This window comes from Plecotus auritus (assembly GCF_963455305.1).
Source record: "Plecotus auritus genome assembly, chromosome: 10".
In the NCBI taxonomy this organism is placed as follows: domain Eukaryota; kingdom Metazoa; phylum Chordata; class Mammalia; order Chiroptera; family Vespertilionidae; genus Plecotus; species Plecotus auritus.
In genome coordinates, this window is record NC_137785.1 from 34,176,959 (window position 1) to 34,195,437 (window position 18,479).

The 18,479-nt window shown below is 42.1% G+C and overlaps 1 protein-coding gene across 1 annotated transcript in view; it reads right to left on the reverse strand.

The window, feature by feature from the left end:
* ZNF527 (zinc finger protein 527) overlaps positions 1 to 18,479 on the reverse strand; it is a 63,343-nt gene that overhangs the window by 40,421 nt on the left and 4,443 nt on the right. The window contains exons 4-5 of the mRNA XM_080644815.1: positions 11,770 to 11,896; positions 11,098 to 11,193 (exon numbers count right to left, since the gene is read on the reverse strand). Coding sequence (XP_080500941.1) covers positions 11,098 to 11,193; positions 11,770 to 11,896 — 223 coding nt within the window. The remainder of the gene's footprint in view (positions 1 to 11,097; positions 11,194 to 11,769; positions 11,897 to 18,479) is intronic.

Sequence of the window (18,479 nt, forward strand, 5' to 3'; positions counted from 1 at the left end):
GGCCCAGTGCACTCAGGAACCTCCGACTCCCTTCCACTAGGGAAAGCCTGTGGCAACCTCCGCAGCCTTTGTGCGCACTGGCACGCGCGCGCTTTCAGTCCTCCGCCTTCCCCGGCTCCTGAGTCTCCCCCTGAGAGTCCAGACTCCCCCCGTAAGAGCGTGGGTCCCCAGGGGCTCACCCGGAACTGGGGTTCAGTGCAGTCAGAACTGGGGTTCAGTGCAGTTGGGGGCTTCCTTCCCCCTTCCGCCAGAGAAAGTCAGCCAGGCTCTCAGCCACCCTTTCTCTCTGCACACACAAAGACCCTTTGCCGTACCTCCAATTCTCTGTGAGCTTTTCTCTTTCCTTCTAGTTGTAGAATTTTCACTCAGCCAGCTTTCCTGTGGTTCTGGATGGTGTCTGTTCTGTCTTTTAGTTGTAGTTTTGAAATTGTTGTGCGAGGCAGCAGTTTAGGTGCTTACCTATGCCGCCATCTTGGTTTCTCTCCCCTACTTTACTCTTGAGTGGAAGGGGACTTCCATACCTTTTTCATCATTTAATATACATGAACCTGTAGAAGCTGGGAGAGGGGATTCCAGGGAGGCTAGAAAGCTATTTTGAATGACAAATTTACCATCATTCATACAATCAACAATATTGGCTTCATAGTTTTTCCTTCCATTTTAGGATGACATGAGACATAGGGAGAATTCCTTCACTGGGTAAACTGGCCCGATTGACCACCTTTAATTTTATAAAAGGCCAAGGGCAATGGCAGAGCTATAGGTGCAATAATTGGGAATTTAAGAAAATAAGACACAATGGGGTGCATCCAAAAGGAATAAATCCCGCAGAAGTTACGTGACTCTGGCAACAACATGTAGGACAGAATATTCTCATGCCAAACGAGGAAGGGGCTGGAGGTGGAGCACGTGGTAAGGCCAGCTAATCCAAGGTCCAGGGAAGCTAGGAGTTTGGGATGCCTACTCCTCAGCAGGGTAAAGGTAAGGATATGTTAGGGGATGCCTGAACATTCCCTAGCACTTTTCTCCTCTATTCTCTTACAGATGAGGAACAGTTCATCTATTCCCCAAGATTTGCCCCTGGGATGCATCTTAAAAGAACTGGAATAAATTTGACCCCCAGACTTTAAAGTAAAAGAGATGAGTATTTTTCTATAATATGGGTTGGCCCCAATACAAACTGGAGGATCAAGAGATATGGCCCAAGAATGGCAAGCTGAATTTTAATACCATCTTATAAGTTAACCAATTTTGTCACCGACAAGGCAATTGGACAGAGGTTCCTTTTGTCCAGGCCTTTAAAGCCTTAAGGAATGACCGAAATTTATGCAAGGGCTGCAAGATAGATCCTGCAATACTTGCTGAAATGACCCATGTTCCTAAAACCCATTTAGAGGAAGAAATAACCTCACCAGAAGTCACATAGGCAATGACTCCTGAACCAACACCATACTCCTCTTCCAGGGGCCCAGCTCCCCATACCATGGAATCCTAGTTAAATGTCTTTTGTCCCATTACAAGAGGCAGCAGGACTACAGGGTATCACTAAGGTACTGGTTCCATTTTCTATGTAGTACCTAATGAATATAAAGGACAAAGTAGAAAGTGTCACTGATGATCCTGACAAATTTATAAATGGAGAAAGGTTACAGCAATTTTTGAGGTAACTTGGGAGGGATCTAAGCCTTCTTCTATAGGAAGCTATGTCCTCAACTGAAAGGAATTTGTATGTCGAATGGCATGGGAATATGCTGATAAGCTAAATGTCCAAAATCGCCAATATCCCCGGGGAGGTAGGGCCATTCCCATAGATCAGTGGTCGGCAAACTGCGGCTCGCGAGCCACATGCGTCTCTTTGGCCCCTTGAGTTTTTAGCAAAGGCCAGCTTAGGAGTACCCTAATTAAGTTAATAACAATGTACCTACCTATATAGTTTAAGTTTAAAAAATTTGGCTCTCAAAAGAAATTTCAATCGTTGTACTGTTGATATTTGGCTCTGTTGACTAATGAGTTTGCCGACCACTGCCATAGATGATCCAAACGGGGACTAAAATTCTCAATCATGCAGATGGTACTGGGATCATATAATTCATTGCTTAGATCACAAGGCCCCCCAAAAAAAACTATCAACTACAACAAATTAGCCACCAGGGACCACAGGAAAACCCTAAACCTTCCTAGAAAGGCTGAGAGAAGCAATCATTAAATTTACCTATTTAGACCCCACTGAACCTGCAGGAGCCATTCTCCTCAAGTACAAATTTATAAACCAATCGGCTCCAGACATATGCAAGAAATTACAAAAATTGGGCATGGGTACTTCCACTTCACATGTTAACTACATTCAACATGGTCTTTTATAATTGAGACTAAGAAGAGTAGGAGAGGCCCTGGACAAAGGAACAATGCAAGAAGAAGAGGCAGGCACAGATGTTAGCTCCATTACAGGGATATCAGCCACAGCAGGGAAAGCACCTTCAAGTATTGGGCCAAGGGTGACCCCAAAATGGCTCTCCTGGTAATTGCCACAAATGTGGGCAGCCTGGGCACTGTAAACAAAAAAGCCCTAAGAAGGGCCCTAACAAGCCCTGCCCCATATGTCACAAATTTGGCCATTGGAAACAGGACTGCCTGAAGGGTCAGAAAACCTCAAGGTTTTATTCCCTCTCCTTAATGGCTCTGAACTGATGGGTCCCTCAATCTACATCAACTCCCACCAAGACCATCAACATTACCAGGATAGAGAAAAGGGTAAGTCTACCAGGATGGAGAAAAGGGTAATTTTCTTCTTGATACAGGAGCTTCCCACTCTGTGCTAACTTCCTATTCTAGGATACTCTCCTCACAAACTAGTCAGATAATGGGAGTGAAGGGAAAACCAACCACAAGACACTTTTACTCCTCCTTTGAACTGTCTCTGGGGAGCTGGTATACCACATTTGCACACTTTTTTCTTACAATACATAAACGTCCCACTCCCTTATTGGGGAGAGACATCTATATATATAAAAGCCAAGCATTCGAAATGCCGGAACGACCAGAATGACTGGTTGCTATGATGTGCACTGTGGCGGCCAACTGGCTCAATCAGGGCCCCTAATCGCCCCCCCCCCCAACCACCCACGGCCCTTCCCCCAGGCTAGCCCAGCCCCCGATCAGGCCCCAATTGGGGATGGGGCCAGTGGCCAACCACCTGAGACCCCTCCCCCAATCGGGGGCGGGGCAGGCTGGCCAACCTCCCACATCTTTCCCCCTCCCACTGGCCGGGCCCTGATTGTCCCCCATCAAGGCGGGCTGGCTGGACACAACCTGTGTACGAATTTGTGCACCGGACCTCTAGTTTTAAGTAAGATCAAAACTCAAATCAAAACTCAAATAATCTTTTCCAGGCAGGAGGACTCAATTCAAATAATGGTATTATATGCTAACAAATGAGGGAATTGCTTTAGACACAGGAAAACTTTGGGAATTGACCCTCGTATAGGCAATGGGAGTCCTCGGACAAACAAAATATGATAAACCTACAATGACTCAATTAAAAATCTTACAAAATTTCCACATAAAAAACAATATCCAATTAACTCTGAGGTGAAAGAGGGCTCACAGGAAACCATATCCAAATTCCTCAAACATGGCCTCTTAATTCCTTCTAATTCCCCTTGTAATACTCCTATTCTTTCCTTATTTGCTCATTTATCTGTGCACCTCTAGGCACTTCATTTTAAGCTTGTTTTGATCTTTTCTGCCTCTGACCTTAACTCATGCACTAGGCGTAAACTGGAGAAACAACAACTACTTTTTATTTACTCAAGAAATCACTTGTGGCTTACTAGGATGTGGACTATGAAAAGAATGCTAATGGTTCCAATTACTGGAGAAACAGGGTGGTGATGGCAGCAAAGAAATCCCGGGATGTTGGACACAAACTAATGGCTTTTATTCCTCCTGCATACAGCAATACATCTACAAATGATGACTCAACAAGGCTATCAGCCTATACATCAAAATCTATTGGACCAGGCTGCACAGCACTTCCACTCTACCCCAATGTAGCCACCCTGGACAGAGAGCAAGGGATATTGGGCAAATACAGCCAAATTCAGCAGGAAGTAGATTCAGAAGCCAGAACTGTGTCCCTCAACTTCCCAAGTGAATTTGGTCTATATCAACTAATGGGGGGAATGTTAGAGTAGGTAGCTGGATAGACATGAATCAGAATAGTTAAGATCTAGGGGAGGACATGAGAGGCATGGCAAACAAGAATTAACCAAGAGTTAGCCAACCCAAGAATGAGGAAGGGGAGACTTGAAACCTCCTCCAGAATGTAGTCTAACAGATAGCTTAATATCTGGGTGGGGCCAACTTGAAACCTGAGGAGGTTTTTTTGTGCGTGTTTTTTTCACAACCCAACTCCGGAGTATAAAATTTCAAAGGTCCAAACAAGCAGGGCACTTGGTTAGACTTTGGCCAGCTAAGCTGGAACTATATCTGAGTGTATTTCCTTTTCTTACAAATAAACTCTTGCATGCTTTGCTATTTGGCACTGTCTCTTGTTTGAATTCTTTCCTATAAGCAAGACAAGAGCCAGGGGTACAGAGACAACCTCTAACATATAGTTAAGTGAAAAAACAAAATGCAGATAATCTACAGTATGCTACTTTTCATGTAGCATACAAGCAGATATAAGAAACTACATATGTATCTGCTCAATTGTGCAAAATAAACATAGAGAACAATCCCAAAAATAAAGAGACTGGTAATCTACAAGGGGTGGGTAAGAAAGGGGTACAAAGAAGTAGGAAATAGAAATAGGATAGTAGGGATGAGAAGGGAGCAACACATTTCTGAAGATACATTCTTAAAGAGCTCTGATTTTATTTGTTATAGCACAGTGATGTTTCAGAGACCAAAAACAAACAAACAAACAAATAAATAAAACACTCCAATTAAAACCAAAGAGGATGTGGTAGGAATCAAAATTAGAATACAAACAGTAACAAGGGAACCTAAAAAAACTAACCTAAGTAACTTTGAAATATAGTACCTTGACTGAATACTGTAAGATTAAAGACACACAAAAAAGAACCATATGAAAATAATGTAATCTAGTTGGTAAATTTGTTTCTCAAAGAGAAATACATGGGAAATTCTGAAATTGACTTTATGTAAATATTAAAATTGAGCAAATAAGTAAATATATTGTTTCTCATTGTCATAAAAAGAAATTACAAGTAAAGGAAGAAGGCTATAATAAACACTGTGAAGCAGGACTAGAATCATTATATCAATATAAATAGATAGTTTTAATATATAAAAAGATAGAGGCAAAAACAGACGTGTGTGTATGTCTATATGTGTGTATGTGTGTTATACATATATTTCTCAGCTCAATCTGTGGTGAGGGCTTAGGAGCAATGACATCCCAATAGCACTGAGCACACTTAATGCCCAGACCTTCATTTCTAATTATTTCAAAAAAATAAAAAAGGAACCAGGACTCTTTGGAAAGTGGTTGATTCAAGGCTGGGATAAGTAAAAGAAGATGAAGTTGGAACACCTGGAATTGCAAAGGAAGTGCTCAAAAATGATGGGAACATGTCAAAAGGTCAAAGAAACTAACTTGAAGGAGATGCCAAATGGCGAACCCAGAACAATTTTAGCAACTAAATAATGATTCATTGGATTTACTTCAGAAAAAATAAAAATCCATGATTCCATAAACATAAAGAAATAATTGAATATATAACAAAATGGGAGAGAAGGAACAGCTCTTCCCTACAGAACAATCCTAATTAATATAAGAGGGAAGTGAAAAAATCATTAGGTCAGGACACTAATAACTGTTGCAGATAAGATCCATTAAGCCAATGGAGGCTAAAATTAGTTAACAAAAGTTTTAGAAGAATTTGAATAGTTTCACAGTATCTCCCCCAACATATTTATTAATTACAATAGAAAAACTGTAACCTTACAATGGAGAAATGAGGCAGACACCACTTTCACCCATTAATCATCGTCAACATCATCCATAATAAGACATATCAACATTATAATGCCCTGAGAGGAACACAACATTATTTTTGTGGCACTCTTTTAAAAAATGCATTACACATCAATCTAATCATGAGAAAACATCAGATTAAACCCAGATTCAGTAGCTGCAGATATAATGACCCATTTGTTCAGTAAGGTATATATGAAGATTCTGAGAATTTCTCCTGGATGATGAAATCAGCAGATCACCTAATGTGTCTGAGTGTCTTAAATTAAGCAGAAAAACAAATAGAAAAGGCTCCTGGACAATTATTAACTACAGGCACAATAAAAAGTTATACAGAAGCCTGGTCAAAATGGCGGTATAGTTAAATGCAGTACTTACATCCTCTCGCAACCACATCAAAATTACAACTAAACTAAAGAACAACCATCATTCTTCACAGCCAAATCCCAGCTAAAATAGAAGTCCTATAGCTAAGGATATAAAGAAGAAGCCACATCAAGACTGGTAGAAGGGATGGAGATGCAAAGGGCTGGTCCCACATGCATATGTAGCAGATAAAATCAGGAGGAATATCTCAGTTGCAGAAGTCTCCCCTGAGGAGCAAGAGGTCCCAGTCCAACACCAGGCCCTTCTGCTCAGGGTTCCAGTGCCAGGAAGAAATGTCCCCATAACTTCTGGCTATAAAATCAGCGAGGATTGCCGAAACCGGTTTGGCTCAATGGATAGAGCGTCGGCCTGCGGACTGAAGGGTCCCGGGTTCGATTCCGGTCAAGGGCATGTACCTTGGTTGCGGGCACATCCCCAGTGGGAGGTGTGCAGGAGGCAGCTGATCGATGTTTCTCTCTCATCGATGTTTCTAGCTCTCTATCCCTCTCCCTTCCTCTCTGTAAAATATCAATAAAATATATTAAAAAAAAAAATCAGCGAGGATTGTAGCTGAGACAGAGGGCTTCTGGAGTCCCAGGCAGTTCCTCTTAAAGGGCCCATGCATGGACTTACTCAGACTTACTCCCTCTGAGTTCTAGCACTGGTGCAGCAGCTCCAAAGGCATCAGAGACATACAAGGATGAACTGAATTGGCTGGTATCAGGGCAAGAACTGTAGGGGCAGCTTTCTCCAAGACAGAAGTGCTGGTAGAGGCCATTGTTCCTTTGATGAGCACTCCCCTCACAGACCCAGCAGGCAAGCACCACATCTGAGTCTCCATCAACCTGGCTACACAGGTAACCACACCCTGGTGATTACCTGAGATCTTGTCCCACCTAACTTGTAATTGTACTGAAGCTGTTTCTAGTGGCTTTTCCATACAAATGGCCTGTCTTCAGACTTTCCTAAAATCTCTCAAACAAGCAGCACCTGGATGCTCAGCATGCTCCATACATGTCACTAAGTGGCCCCAGACCCAGAACTATTGGCAGCTGGTGTTGGTTCAGAGCTTGGCTTCCCCTGGACACCTCCAAGCCCAGCACAAGTAGCATCCATCTGCAGATAGTTTTGTAGCTCAAAACACAGGTGGCAGGTGACCTCAGACTGCACCTCCTGGGGAGCCCGAGCCAGTACACCCAGTGGACAGGTTTAGACCACAATGAAGCACCATTCAATCTCTTCCACAAGGGACACACTCAAGGGGAGGACTCAATAGGCACCACAGTCCCACTGACATGAGTCCTGCTCCATGGAGTGGGTGGAACCCAGCACAGCTGATTCTCCATGGTAGTCAAAACCAGTCCTTGTAGCCAACTAGCCTATGGATAAATCCCTCCCATTCACATGCCAACAGCAATCAAGGCTCAACTATAGCATGAGGGTATACACAGGGGGGAGGGGGAGCACCTGGAATGCCCACCACAGGTGAATGGAAAGGCTGTGCCACTGGACCCTACAAGACACCTATTACACTAGGCCACTCTACCAAGCCTGGGAGATATAGCATCTCTACCTATGCTAAATAGAAACAAAGAAATGCTGCCAAAATGAGGAGATAAAGAAACATGTTTTCTGGAGAACGAAACTCCAGAAAAAGAACTAAACAAAATGGAGACAAGCAAACTACCAGATGCAGAGTTTAAAACACTGGCTATAAGGATGCTGAAAAAATTTAGCATAAAATAGGACATGGAAACTATTAAAAAAAAAGTCAGAAATGAAGGATAGAATAATTTATAGGGAATTAATTGTAGAGTAGATGAACCCAGGAATCAAATGATTGATTTGAAGTATAAGGAAGCAAAAAACACCCAATCAGAAAAGCAAAAAGAATAAAAAAAAAATGAGGATAGTGTAAGGAGCCTCTGGGATAATCTCAAGTATACCAACATTTGCATCATAGGGGCACCAGAAGGAGAGAGAGAGAGAAACTGAAAACCTATTTGAAAAAATGACAGAAAACTTCCCTAACCTGGTAAAGGAAATAGACATACAAGTAAGTCCAGGATGTACAGAGTCTAAAACAAGATGAATCCAAAGAAGCCCTCACCAAGATACATCATAATTAAAATGTAAAAACTTAAAGACAAAAAGAACCATAAAAGCAGCAAGACAAAAGCAGCTGGTTACCTATAAGGGAGCTCCAATAAGACTGTCAGCTGATTGCTCAAAAGAAACTTTGCAGGCTAGAAGAGACTGGCAAGAAACATTCAATGTGATGAAAAACAAGGACCTACAACCAAGATTACCCAGCAGAACTATCCTATCTAATAAAAGAGTAATATGCAAATTGACTATCACTCTAACACACAAGATGGCTGCCCCCATGTGGTCAAAGATGGCTGCCCCCATGTGGACACAAGATAGCTGCCACAAGATGGCCAGCAGGGGAGGGCAGTTGGGAGGGACCAGGCCTGCAAGGGAGGGAAGTTGGGGGTGATCAAGCCTGCAGGGGAGGGCAGTTAGGGGTGACCAGGCCAGCAGAGGAGGGAAGTTGGGGCCGACCGGGCCTGCAGGGAAGGGCAGTTGGGGGGGACCCAGGCCTGCAGGGGAGAGCAGTTGGGGGGACCAGGCCTGCAGGGGAGGGAGTTAGGGGTGACCAGGCCTGCAGGAGAGGGCAGTTAGGGGTGACCAGGCCTGCAGGGAAGGGCAGTTAGGGGCAAACAGGCTGGCAGGGGAGCAGTTAGGCATCAATCAGGCTGGCAGGGGAGTGGTTAGGGGGTGATCAGGCTGGCAGGCAGAAGCAGTTAGGGGCAATCAGGCAGGCAGGCAGGTGAGCGGTTGGGAGCCAGCAGTCCTGGATTGTAAGAGGGATGTCCGACTGCCCGTTTAGGCCCGATCCCGGTAGGATTGGGCCTAAACGGGCAGTCGGACATCCCTCGAGGGGTCCCAGATTGGAGAGGGTGCAGACTGGGTTGAGGGACACCACCACCACCCCCGTACACGAATTTCGTGCACCAGGCCTCTAGTCATTTATAATCAAGGACAGATAAAGGGCTTTCTAGACAAGAAAAAGCTAGAGTTCATCACCACCAAATAAGTATTATATGAAATGTTAGAGCATCTTTTTTGAAGAAGGAGGAGGAGGAGAAGAAGAAAAAGAAGAGATAAAAAATATTAACAATAAAATGGCAATAAATACATATATATCAATAATTGAATCTAAAAAAACCAACCAACAAGCAGAACAAAAACAGACTCATTGATACATATTGAACTTTGCCAGATAAAAGGTGGTTTGGGAAATGGGTGAAAAAGGTGAAGGGATTAAGAAGTACAAATTGGTAGCTACAGAATAGTCATGGGGTTATAAAGTATAGCATAGGAAATATAGTCAATAATCCTATATAATAAAGAGGTAATATGCAAATTAAACCTCACACCTTCACAAGATGGCTGCCTATGACCAGGCCAGCAGGGGGGTAAGGGACGACCAAACGACTGAACAGCAGGCTGCGTGGGCGACCAGGCAGGCAGAGGGGGGCAGTTGGGGGTGACCAGGTTAGCAGGGGGGGCAGTAAGGGGTGACCAGGCTGGCGGGGGGGCAGTTAGGGGCGATCAGGCCAGCATACAGAGGCAGTGAGGGGCAATCAGGCCGGCAGGCAGGTAAGCAATTAGGAGCCAGCGGTACAGGATTGTGAGAGTGATGTCCGACTGCCAGTTTAGGCCCGATCCCCGGGATCGGGCCTAAACCGGCAGTCGGACATCCCCCAAGGGGTCCTGGATTGGAGAGGGTGCAGGCTGGGCTGAGGGCCCCCTCCCCCATGCACAAATTTTGTGCACCAGGCCTCTAGTATTCTAATAACTATGTATGGTGTCAGATGATATGAAACTCAATAGGATGATCACTTAGTAAGTTGTATAATGTCTAATCACTGGAATGTATACCTGAAGCTAATATAATATTGTATGTTAACTGTCATGCAAAATACTAGTAAAAAATGATTTTTAAGAAGTTTACAGAAAAAAGTAATTTTTATATGTACAGCACTGCTGTGACAAGCATTTAAAATTCATAATAATGTAAACACTGATTTCAATCAAAATTATGATTTAGGTGAGAGTGAGATTGGGGCATGGGAGATATATGTATGTGTGTGTGCACACATGTGCATATGTATTGGATTCAGGATTAAAAAGTACTAAATTATTATTTTCTTGGTGTGAAAATATTGATAAAGATTAAACTTTAAAAAACAATCACAAAATAGCAACATAAATATATTTGTTAGAGACATGAAGGAAACACCAAAAGAAACTGCAAAATAAAAGAAAGTGGATCCCTCTAGGGAGAGGGAAACTGGGAAGCAGGGCAAGAGACTGCCTTTTTTAAAGGAATAAGTCTTATAAAACCACCTGACTCTTAAAACACTGTGCATATATAACTTTGATAGTAACTTTCATGAAAATAAATCTATAAATGTATACAATTCTGACTATAAATAGGAAAGAAGAGCTGGGAAAGACTGGAATTCAGGGTATAGGTAGAAGTATTAGAGCCAATATAATTTAAAACATATAGGAAGGAAAAAAACCAAGGTGTATGTGAGGTTTCAAGGAAGTTCATGCTAAAGAGATTTTAGTTTTCTTCTGGAACCAGGGCAGCCTGCTCATGACCACTTGGACTGAAACCTTACAACAGCCTGCCCTACCCAGTTCCCATCACTCACCTGTATATTGACCATCTGACATCTCTTTCTCCATTATCCAAGGTTCCTTCCCTTGCTCCAATAAGGAGATCATGTTGGGCTTGGAAATGGAGAGTCCTGTATACAGAAGAAAAATGAAAGCGGGAGAGGCAGAATACGCTATAGCTGTTCCAGGACTCATATCTCTTGGTCATTAGGCAAGAAAGGATATTAGAGAAAGGTCTAGAGAATGAAGGATGAAGAAGATGAAACTTCTTCCATAGCAGTGGTTCTCAAAGTGCTAGAGCAAAAGAACCATCACCTAGTAACATCAGAAATACATATTCCCAATCCCTAACCCAGACTTATTGAATCAGAAACCACAATAGTTCTCAAACTTTCATGGGCATTGGAATCATTTGGAGGATTCATTAAAACCCAGACTACTGGGCTTATTCCCAGAGTTTCTGATTCCATAGTCTAGAATGAGACCCATAATTTGCAATTTAACAAATTCCCATGCTACACTGATACTGCTAGTCCAAACCATCATTCTACAGCAAAGGGTGTTACTCATTTCTAACACTAAAAAACTACTTCAAATCATTCCCTGGGAATAGAAGTAGAAATTCAGCTAACCACTAAATATTCCCAATGGAGGAAGCAAAAACACCCCAGAGGGAAGGTTTTGCGTTATGGGGGAGACATCCTTACCAAGCCATACCAAATTCTTGTAGTTCTCCAACATGACATCTCTGTATAAATCCTTCTGAGATGGGTTCAGCCATTCCCACTCTTCTTGGGAAAAATCTAGAGCCACATCCCTAAAGGTTACCAACCCCTGAAATTTAAAAAAAAAAAAATCTTGTTTGTCAAGTGCTCCCATACAGTAATAGCCACAAAAAAGAAGAAGAAGAAGAAGGAGAAGAAGAAGAAGAAGAAGAAGAAGAAGAAGAAGAAGAAGAAGAAGAAGAAGAAGAAGAAGAAGAAAGAAGAGTTCTGCCAGAGTTCAAAGGTCTAATTGGTCCAAGGAAAATGATTATTGGGGAACAAATACATCCCCAGGTTTTAAGAAAAAGGGGGACATATCAATAACAGACTCACCCCTTAAAAATAATACATTTTTTGTGAAAGAGAAAGGAAATATACACAGAAAAAATTAGCTTATAGCATGAAACATGAATTTATGACATGAAAGTATATGAATAAAGGCAAAGTATTATGTTACGTATACTAAGCATCAAGACATTCTTACAGTGAGAATCCTTTTATATTCCCCAAACTGGGGTATCACCTGGCTCAGAGTAGTGAAAGAAGGTCTAGACCAGCCGTGGGCAAACTACAGCCCGCGGTCCGGATCCGGCCCGTTAGGCTGTTCTATCCGGCCCGCGGAGCCGAAAGAGCAGAGGGTTCTCTTGCTCTCCTCTCCGCTCCTTTACTTTGAATTTATATTAGTTCACACAAACACTCCATCCATGCTTTTGTTCCGGCCCTCTGGTCCAGTTTAAGAACCCATTGTGGCCCTCGAGTCAGAAAGTTTGCCCACCCCTGGTCTAGACTCTATATGTGAGAAGAAACTTCCATGAGTGTATCTTGAAGAAATATGAAGCATATGTGAAGAGATTTAGATTGGAAGGTTATATTTAACTTACATGTCCAAAAATTAGAGTTTAAGCTATACCACTGATATAACAAGCTGTGTAAGTGGAAGGATACATGTTTTATAAGCTCATGTATATCCAGTGTCTATTATAAAACCTGTCACATTGTAAATACTCAAGAAATATTTGCTCCTTAGTGAAGATTCTTATGTATATCCATATGAAGGAAAAGTACTCAATGCTTAAAAATGGCAGTTCCATTTTGCATTGAATGGTCTCCTTTTTTATTAAAAATAATGAAATATGAAATATGGTTATTCTACACAGTGAAATATGAATAAACGTGGCTAGAGAAAAAAAACATACAACTACATAGTGTTACATAACTTTCATGTAGCCCTCTACACTTCTGCAATGCAGAAGGCTAACCTATATTGATGACATCAAGAGACTCCTTTTTCCTACCCCATTTTCAGTTGGGTTAAAATCACATGCAAGATATGGGAGGGAGGTGAGCAAGGCTCAACATTTTTTCCCCTGGCTCCCTCCTTGTAACACCACCCTGTATGATTTGTCCTTCAATCAAAGGCCACAGTGGCTGTCAGGGGACCTCCCCAACTCAGATATCTCTTTCTCTGGGTTCAGGCCTAAACTCAGTAAACCCCAAGGTATAGGACTATCCTTTGTAGTTTTTCTATATACTTGTAAACAGTCCCCTTTGAGTTTACCAGAACCCTGACTAATTAACATGTTGATCCAATGTGCTTCTAGGATATTACCAGAGATCCAACAAAAACACCACTAGGCAACTCTACTATACTTCCTTAATAAATTCACTCTCCCACACCCTGATGACTATTTCATACCGTCTGTCTCTCTAACCACCACCAAGTACTCCCCTGTTCTCACTTTGAACTTCTTCATCCTCTAGCCCAGCGGTCGCCAACCTTTCAGACCTCACGGACCACCAGTAGTCTACTGACCACCGATTGGCAACCCCTGCTCTAGCCCACCATATATGTTTACTGACCTGTATCAGTACTCATATATTCTGCCTTCCTTCTGTTACTACAGATAAAACTCTAGGCTTCCTATATAAAACCAATCCCTCCACTTGTCCATACAAGGACATTGTCTCCTTTCTCCCTTGTAAACATCATGGAGATATCAGAACCTCCCTTGTATTACCAGTATTTTCTCACTTTACTGAATTATTCCTGTCAGTATACAAACTAATACAATATTTCCCATCTATAAGTAGATAGATAAACAAATTTCTTTCCATGATCTCACTCTGGTTATTGTCCCATTTCTCTACTCTTTTTAATAACAAAAGTCTTAACTGTGGTACATATACACAATGGAATACCACGCTGCGGTAAAAAAGAAGGAATTCTTACCATTTGCAATAGCATATATGGAACTGGAGAGCATTATGCTAAGCGAAATAAGCCAGTCAGAGAAAGATAAATATCACATGATCTCACTCATTTGTGGAATATAATGAACAACATAAACTGATGAACAAAAACAGACCCAGAGACAGAGAAGTGTGCCGCGCCAGCACAGCCAAGGGTTCTGCGAGCCTGAGGGAGGGCCGGCGAAGGATGAAGAAAAGACAGACCAAGAGAATAAGCTGGGTCTAGGTCAGGGGTGGGCAAACTTTTGACTCGAGGGCCACAATGGGTTCTTAAACTGGACCGGAGGGCCGGAACAAAAGCATGGATGGAGTGTTTGTGTGAATTAATATAAATTGAAAGTAAAGGAGCAGAGGGGAGAGCAAGAGAACCCTCCACTCTTTCGGCTCTGTGGGCCGGATAGAACAGCCTAACGGGCCGGATCCGGACCCCGGGCCGTAGTTTGCCCACGGCTGGCTAGGTGGATCTTCTGTGCGTGACTGAGACCACAGAACAGATCCAGACTGCAAGTCGATGCTTTATTTTATAGTCAGAGGTAAACAAGGTAATTTACAATGTTCTTGTAAGTTTCACTTGTTTTGGCAGCACTTGCTGCACCCCCCACAGCCCATTAGCTATCCAGGAAAGATCTAGGGAGCAGTGACAAGATCAAGCTTAATTATGCAAAGAAGGCTGTGCCCTCTAAGCTGGGACTTGTTTTCGACTTTGCCAGCAGGTCAGTCCGAGGCTTAATCCTATAACCGCTCCCTACATCTTGCCCTTCTTTTAATTTTAAGCTACTAATAATGAAAGTAAAACTTAAGCATCAAGAACAAAGTTCTGACCATTAAAATATTAACAAAACAATGCCAATGCAAAACCCAATAACAAAACAATGCCAAGGCAAAACCCAAACTACAAACATGTTAACATTTTAAAACTTAAACATCAAGAGCAAAACTCTGGCTATTAACAAAACAAAACAAAGCCAATGCAATACAGCAATAAGAGAAAAACCAAATTTAAGACATGTTAACAATTTCAGGATATCTTACTCAGTGTCCTTAGATTTGGCTGCACAAGACTTTATAGAAGACTGGCAGCTAACCAATGCTAACATAGCCATAAACAAGGCTGAAGGAGTTTTCACTCCTTGCTTTTCTGCCATTTGCTGGGCCTCAGTTGTTAGCTTCTTCAGCTGACCCCAGGTTGGCATCTCGGTCCCTTGCATGTGGCCTTCGTTATCTCCTTCCTCCGTGCCGCAATTCTCAGTCTTTTGAATGGAGGGACAAGGAGCCTTTCTGGGTCCCCTGTGGCAATGCACATACTGCTCTGGCATCCAAATCAGCTGCGCTGCTCCTTCTGGATTCTGAGGATCAGGCTGCTTGGACAGTTGGCTTTGGGACTGAGTTGGCTGGAAAGGCTGTGGTACGGTCAAGAATACAGTCCCCTCTACCTGGTGGGACCAGGGCTGGCCCCGCTTGAAGCTTCTCTGCCACGGGGGTACTGGACCACCATCTATATCAGTCCTGGAGCGGCATTCATTCACCCAATGCTTTCCTCTCCTGCATCTTGGGCACAGTCCAGGCTGCTTGTTTCCACTCTCCGTAGCCTTTTGACTTCCATCTTTTGCTTAACAGTCTTTAACAAAATGTCCTGGCTTGGCTTTAAACGTCCTGCTGACCAGGATTTCCATCCTTTGCTTTTACAGTTCCCAACTATCTCTTATTTTCTATCTCCTATTTTCTACTTTATTTTATTTTCTACCTATTTCTAGCTCCTATTTCTACCACTTATTTCTACCGCTTACTTTCTACTGCTTATTTCTCCCTTCTTTTATTTTTAAACTATCTCTTATTTTCTATCTCCTACCTACCACTTATTTCTCTATTTTCTACCTCTATCTGTGAACTATAGGTAGGCTTGGCTGCCCCTGCCCAAACCTCCCTGGGTTGCAACCCTCATAAATTCCACACCTTAACTGAACCCGCAAAACCCCACAAGATCCAGTGCCTATGAGTAAACAAATTACCAAAATTTTACCTGTACTATCTTCTACTTCTAGTTTTCCACTTAATCTGTATCTATCTTATTTTCTATTTTCTATATTCTATTTTCTACTTAAATTTTCTCTTTAAGAAATTTAAAAATGCTTCTACTTATTTTCTGCTTAAGAAATTTAAAAATGCTTCAATAAGCACTGTTTTTAGAGATCCCTTCCTAGGATCCTGAATTTCCCAAGTTTTATACCTATTACCACACCTCAGCTCCCTACCTTACCTTCTGCGTGCGCACGCCTTGGGGCCTCTTTTCACCTGACAATTGCAGTTCCCTCACACTCAGGTCCACATTGAGTGCCACTTGGGCCAAACTCAGCCCCGCGTTGGGCGCCACTTGTGCCGTGCCAGCACGGCCAAGGGTTCGGTGAGCCTGAGGGAGGGCTGGCGAAGGATGAAGAAAAGACAAAGAGAATAAGCTGGGTCTAGGTGGATCTTCTGTGCGTGACTGAGACCACAGAACAGATCCAGACTGCAAGCAGATGCTTTATTTTATAGTCAAAGGTAAACAAGGTAATCTACAATGTTCTTGTAAGTTTCACTTGTTTTGGCAGCACTTGCTGCACCCCCCACAGCCCATTAGCTATCCAGGAAAGATCTAGGGAGCAGTAACAAGATCAAGTTTAATTATGCTAAGAGGGCAGTGCCCTCTAAGCTGGGACTTGTTTGCGGCTTTGCCACAGGTCAGTCCGAGGCTTAACCCTATAACCACTCCCTACAGAGAAGCATCGATCAGACCATCAAACCTCAGAGGGAAGATAGGGGAGGGGAGGGGTAACGGGGAGAGATCCATCAAAGAACTTGTATGCATGCATATAAGTCTAACCAATGGACACAGACACCAGCGGGGTGAGGGGCAATGGGGGGATAAGGACACATATGTAATACCTTAATCAATAAAGAAAAAAAAATTAAAATTAAAAAAAATAATAACAAAAGTCTTCCAAAGATCAGTGATGTCCAACGGAATACAACATGAGCCACAAATGTAATTTCAACTTTTTCAGTAGCTACATTAAAAAGGTATATGCAATAAGTAATTTAGTAATATTTTTATTTAACCCAATATATCTAAAATGTTATTTCAACCTGTAATAAATATGAAAGTATTAATGCTTTACATTCCTTTTTTACTAAATCTTCAAAGTCTAATATGTATTTTATACTTATATGACACATCTCAATTTGGAGTAGTCACATGTGGCTAATGGGTACATTATTGGACACGCCTGTCCAGAGCTCATAAACATGCTCTGGGTATTTGAGTTTCCAAAATTCCCCACTCAAATGGCTTCAAGCCTACTTCCAGAGCCTGCCTGTACATCTTATCTGTCCAAAATTCTTTTGATCTGTCTCTATTCTCACTTTTTTAGCCCTCTATTCTCTTTTAAATCTATTGCAATGATGCTTTCATCCAAATCACTCTATAAAGTAGCTCTTTTAAGGCTATCAGCAGCTTCCATGTTACTAAATCCAGCAGTCAGTTCTCAGTCTTCATCTGCCTCAATTTCTCTCAGAATAATGTAACTCAGTTGATCATCACCTTGAAAATTTTCTACTCTTGACTTCCAGGACCCATACTCTTCTGGTTCTCCTTCTACATCAATCCTGCTCCATCTCTTTTGCTGGTTCTTCCTTTTTTTGTCAGCTTCTAAATGATGAAGGCCCTAAATTCAGTCCTTGACCTCTTTCCTATCTACATTTACCACAGTCCTAACCTCAAGGTAATCTCATCCTGTCCTGTGTATGGTTTTAAATACACTAATGACTCTCAATCAACATTCCACTTGGATATGCAATAGGTCTCTCAAACTTAATATATAGAACTCAATTCTTTTTTTTACAGACAGGTACCTTAAAAAAAGAAATTACCATTACTGGTGCATAATTTATATCCAGTAAAATGCACACGTTTCAAATGTATACATTTGAGTTTTAACAACTGTATACAAACATGTGACTAGAGACATTTCTGTCACTCCAAAAGGGTTGCCCCTTCACCGTCAATTCCAACCCCCACTCCAAGGCAACTACCAATCTGCTTTCTGTCACTATAAATTCTATTTTCTTTTCTAGAATTTCACATAAATGGAATCATATGGTGTGAAAAGCCACGGCCAGCGTGGCTTTCGGGTTCAAAGGCTTGAAGAAAGAGCTGACGCACAAAATGATACACAAGACAAGAAATACTAATTTGATTATGGGGGGAAGCCAGGGAAAAGCTCAATTGTAGTAATCAAGTTCCACTGCCTCTCCTTTCCCAGCTGCTTTTATTTACTAGAATACACAATTGCCTTTTAGAAATGCAAACAGACATATCAATGGTAATGTTTAGTAAACAGTAAGATTATCAGGTTTGGGGTGAGTTT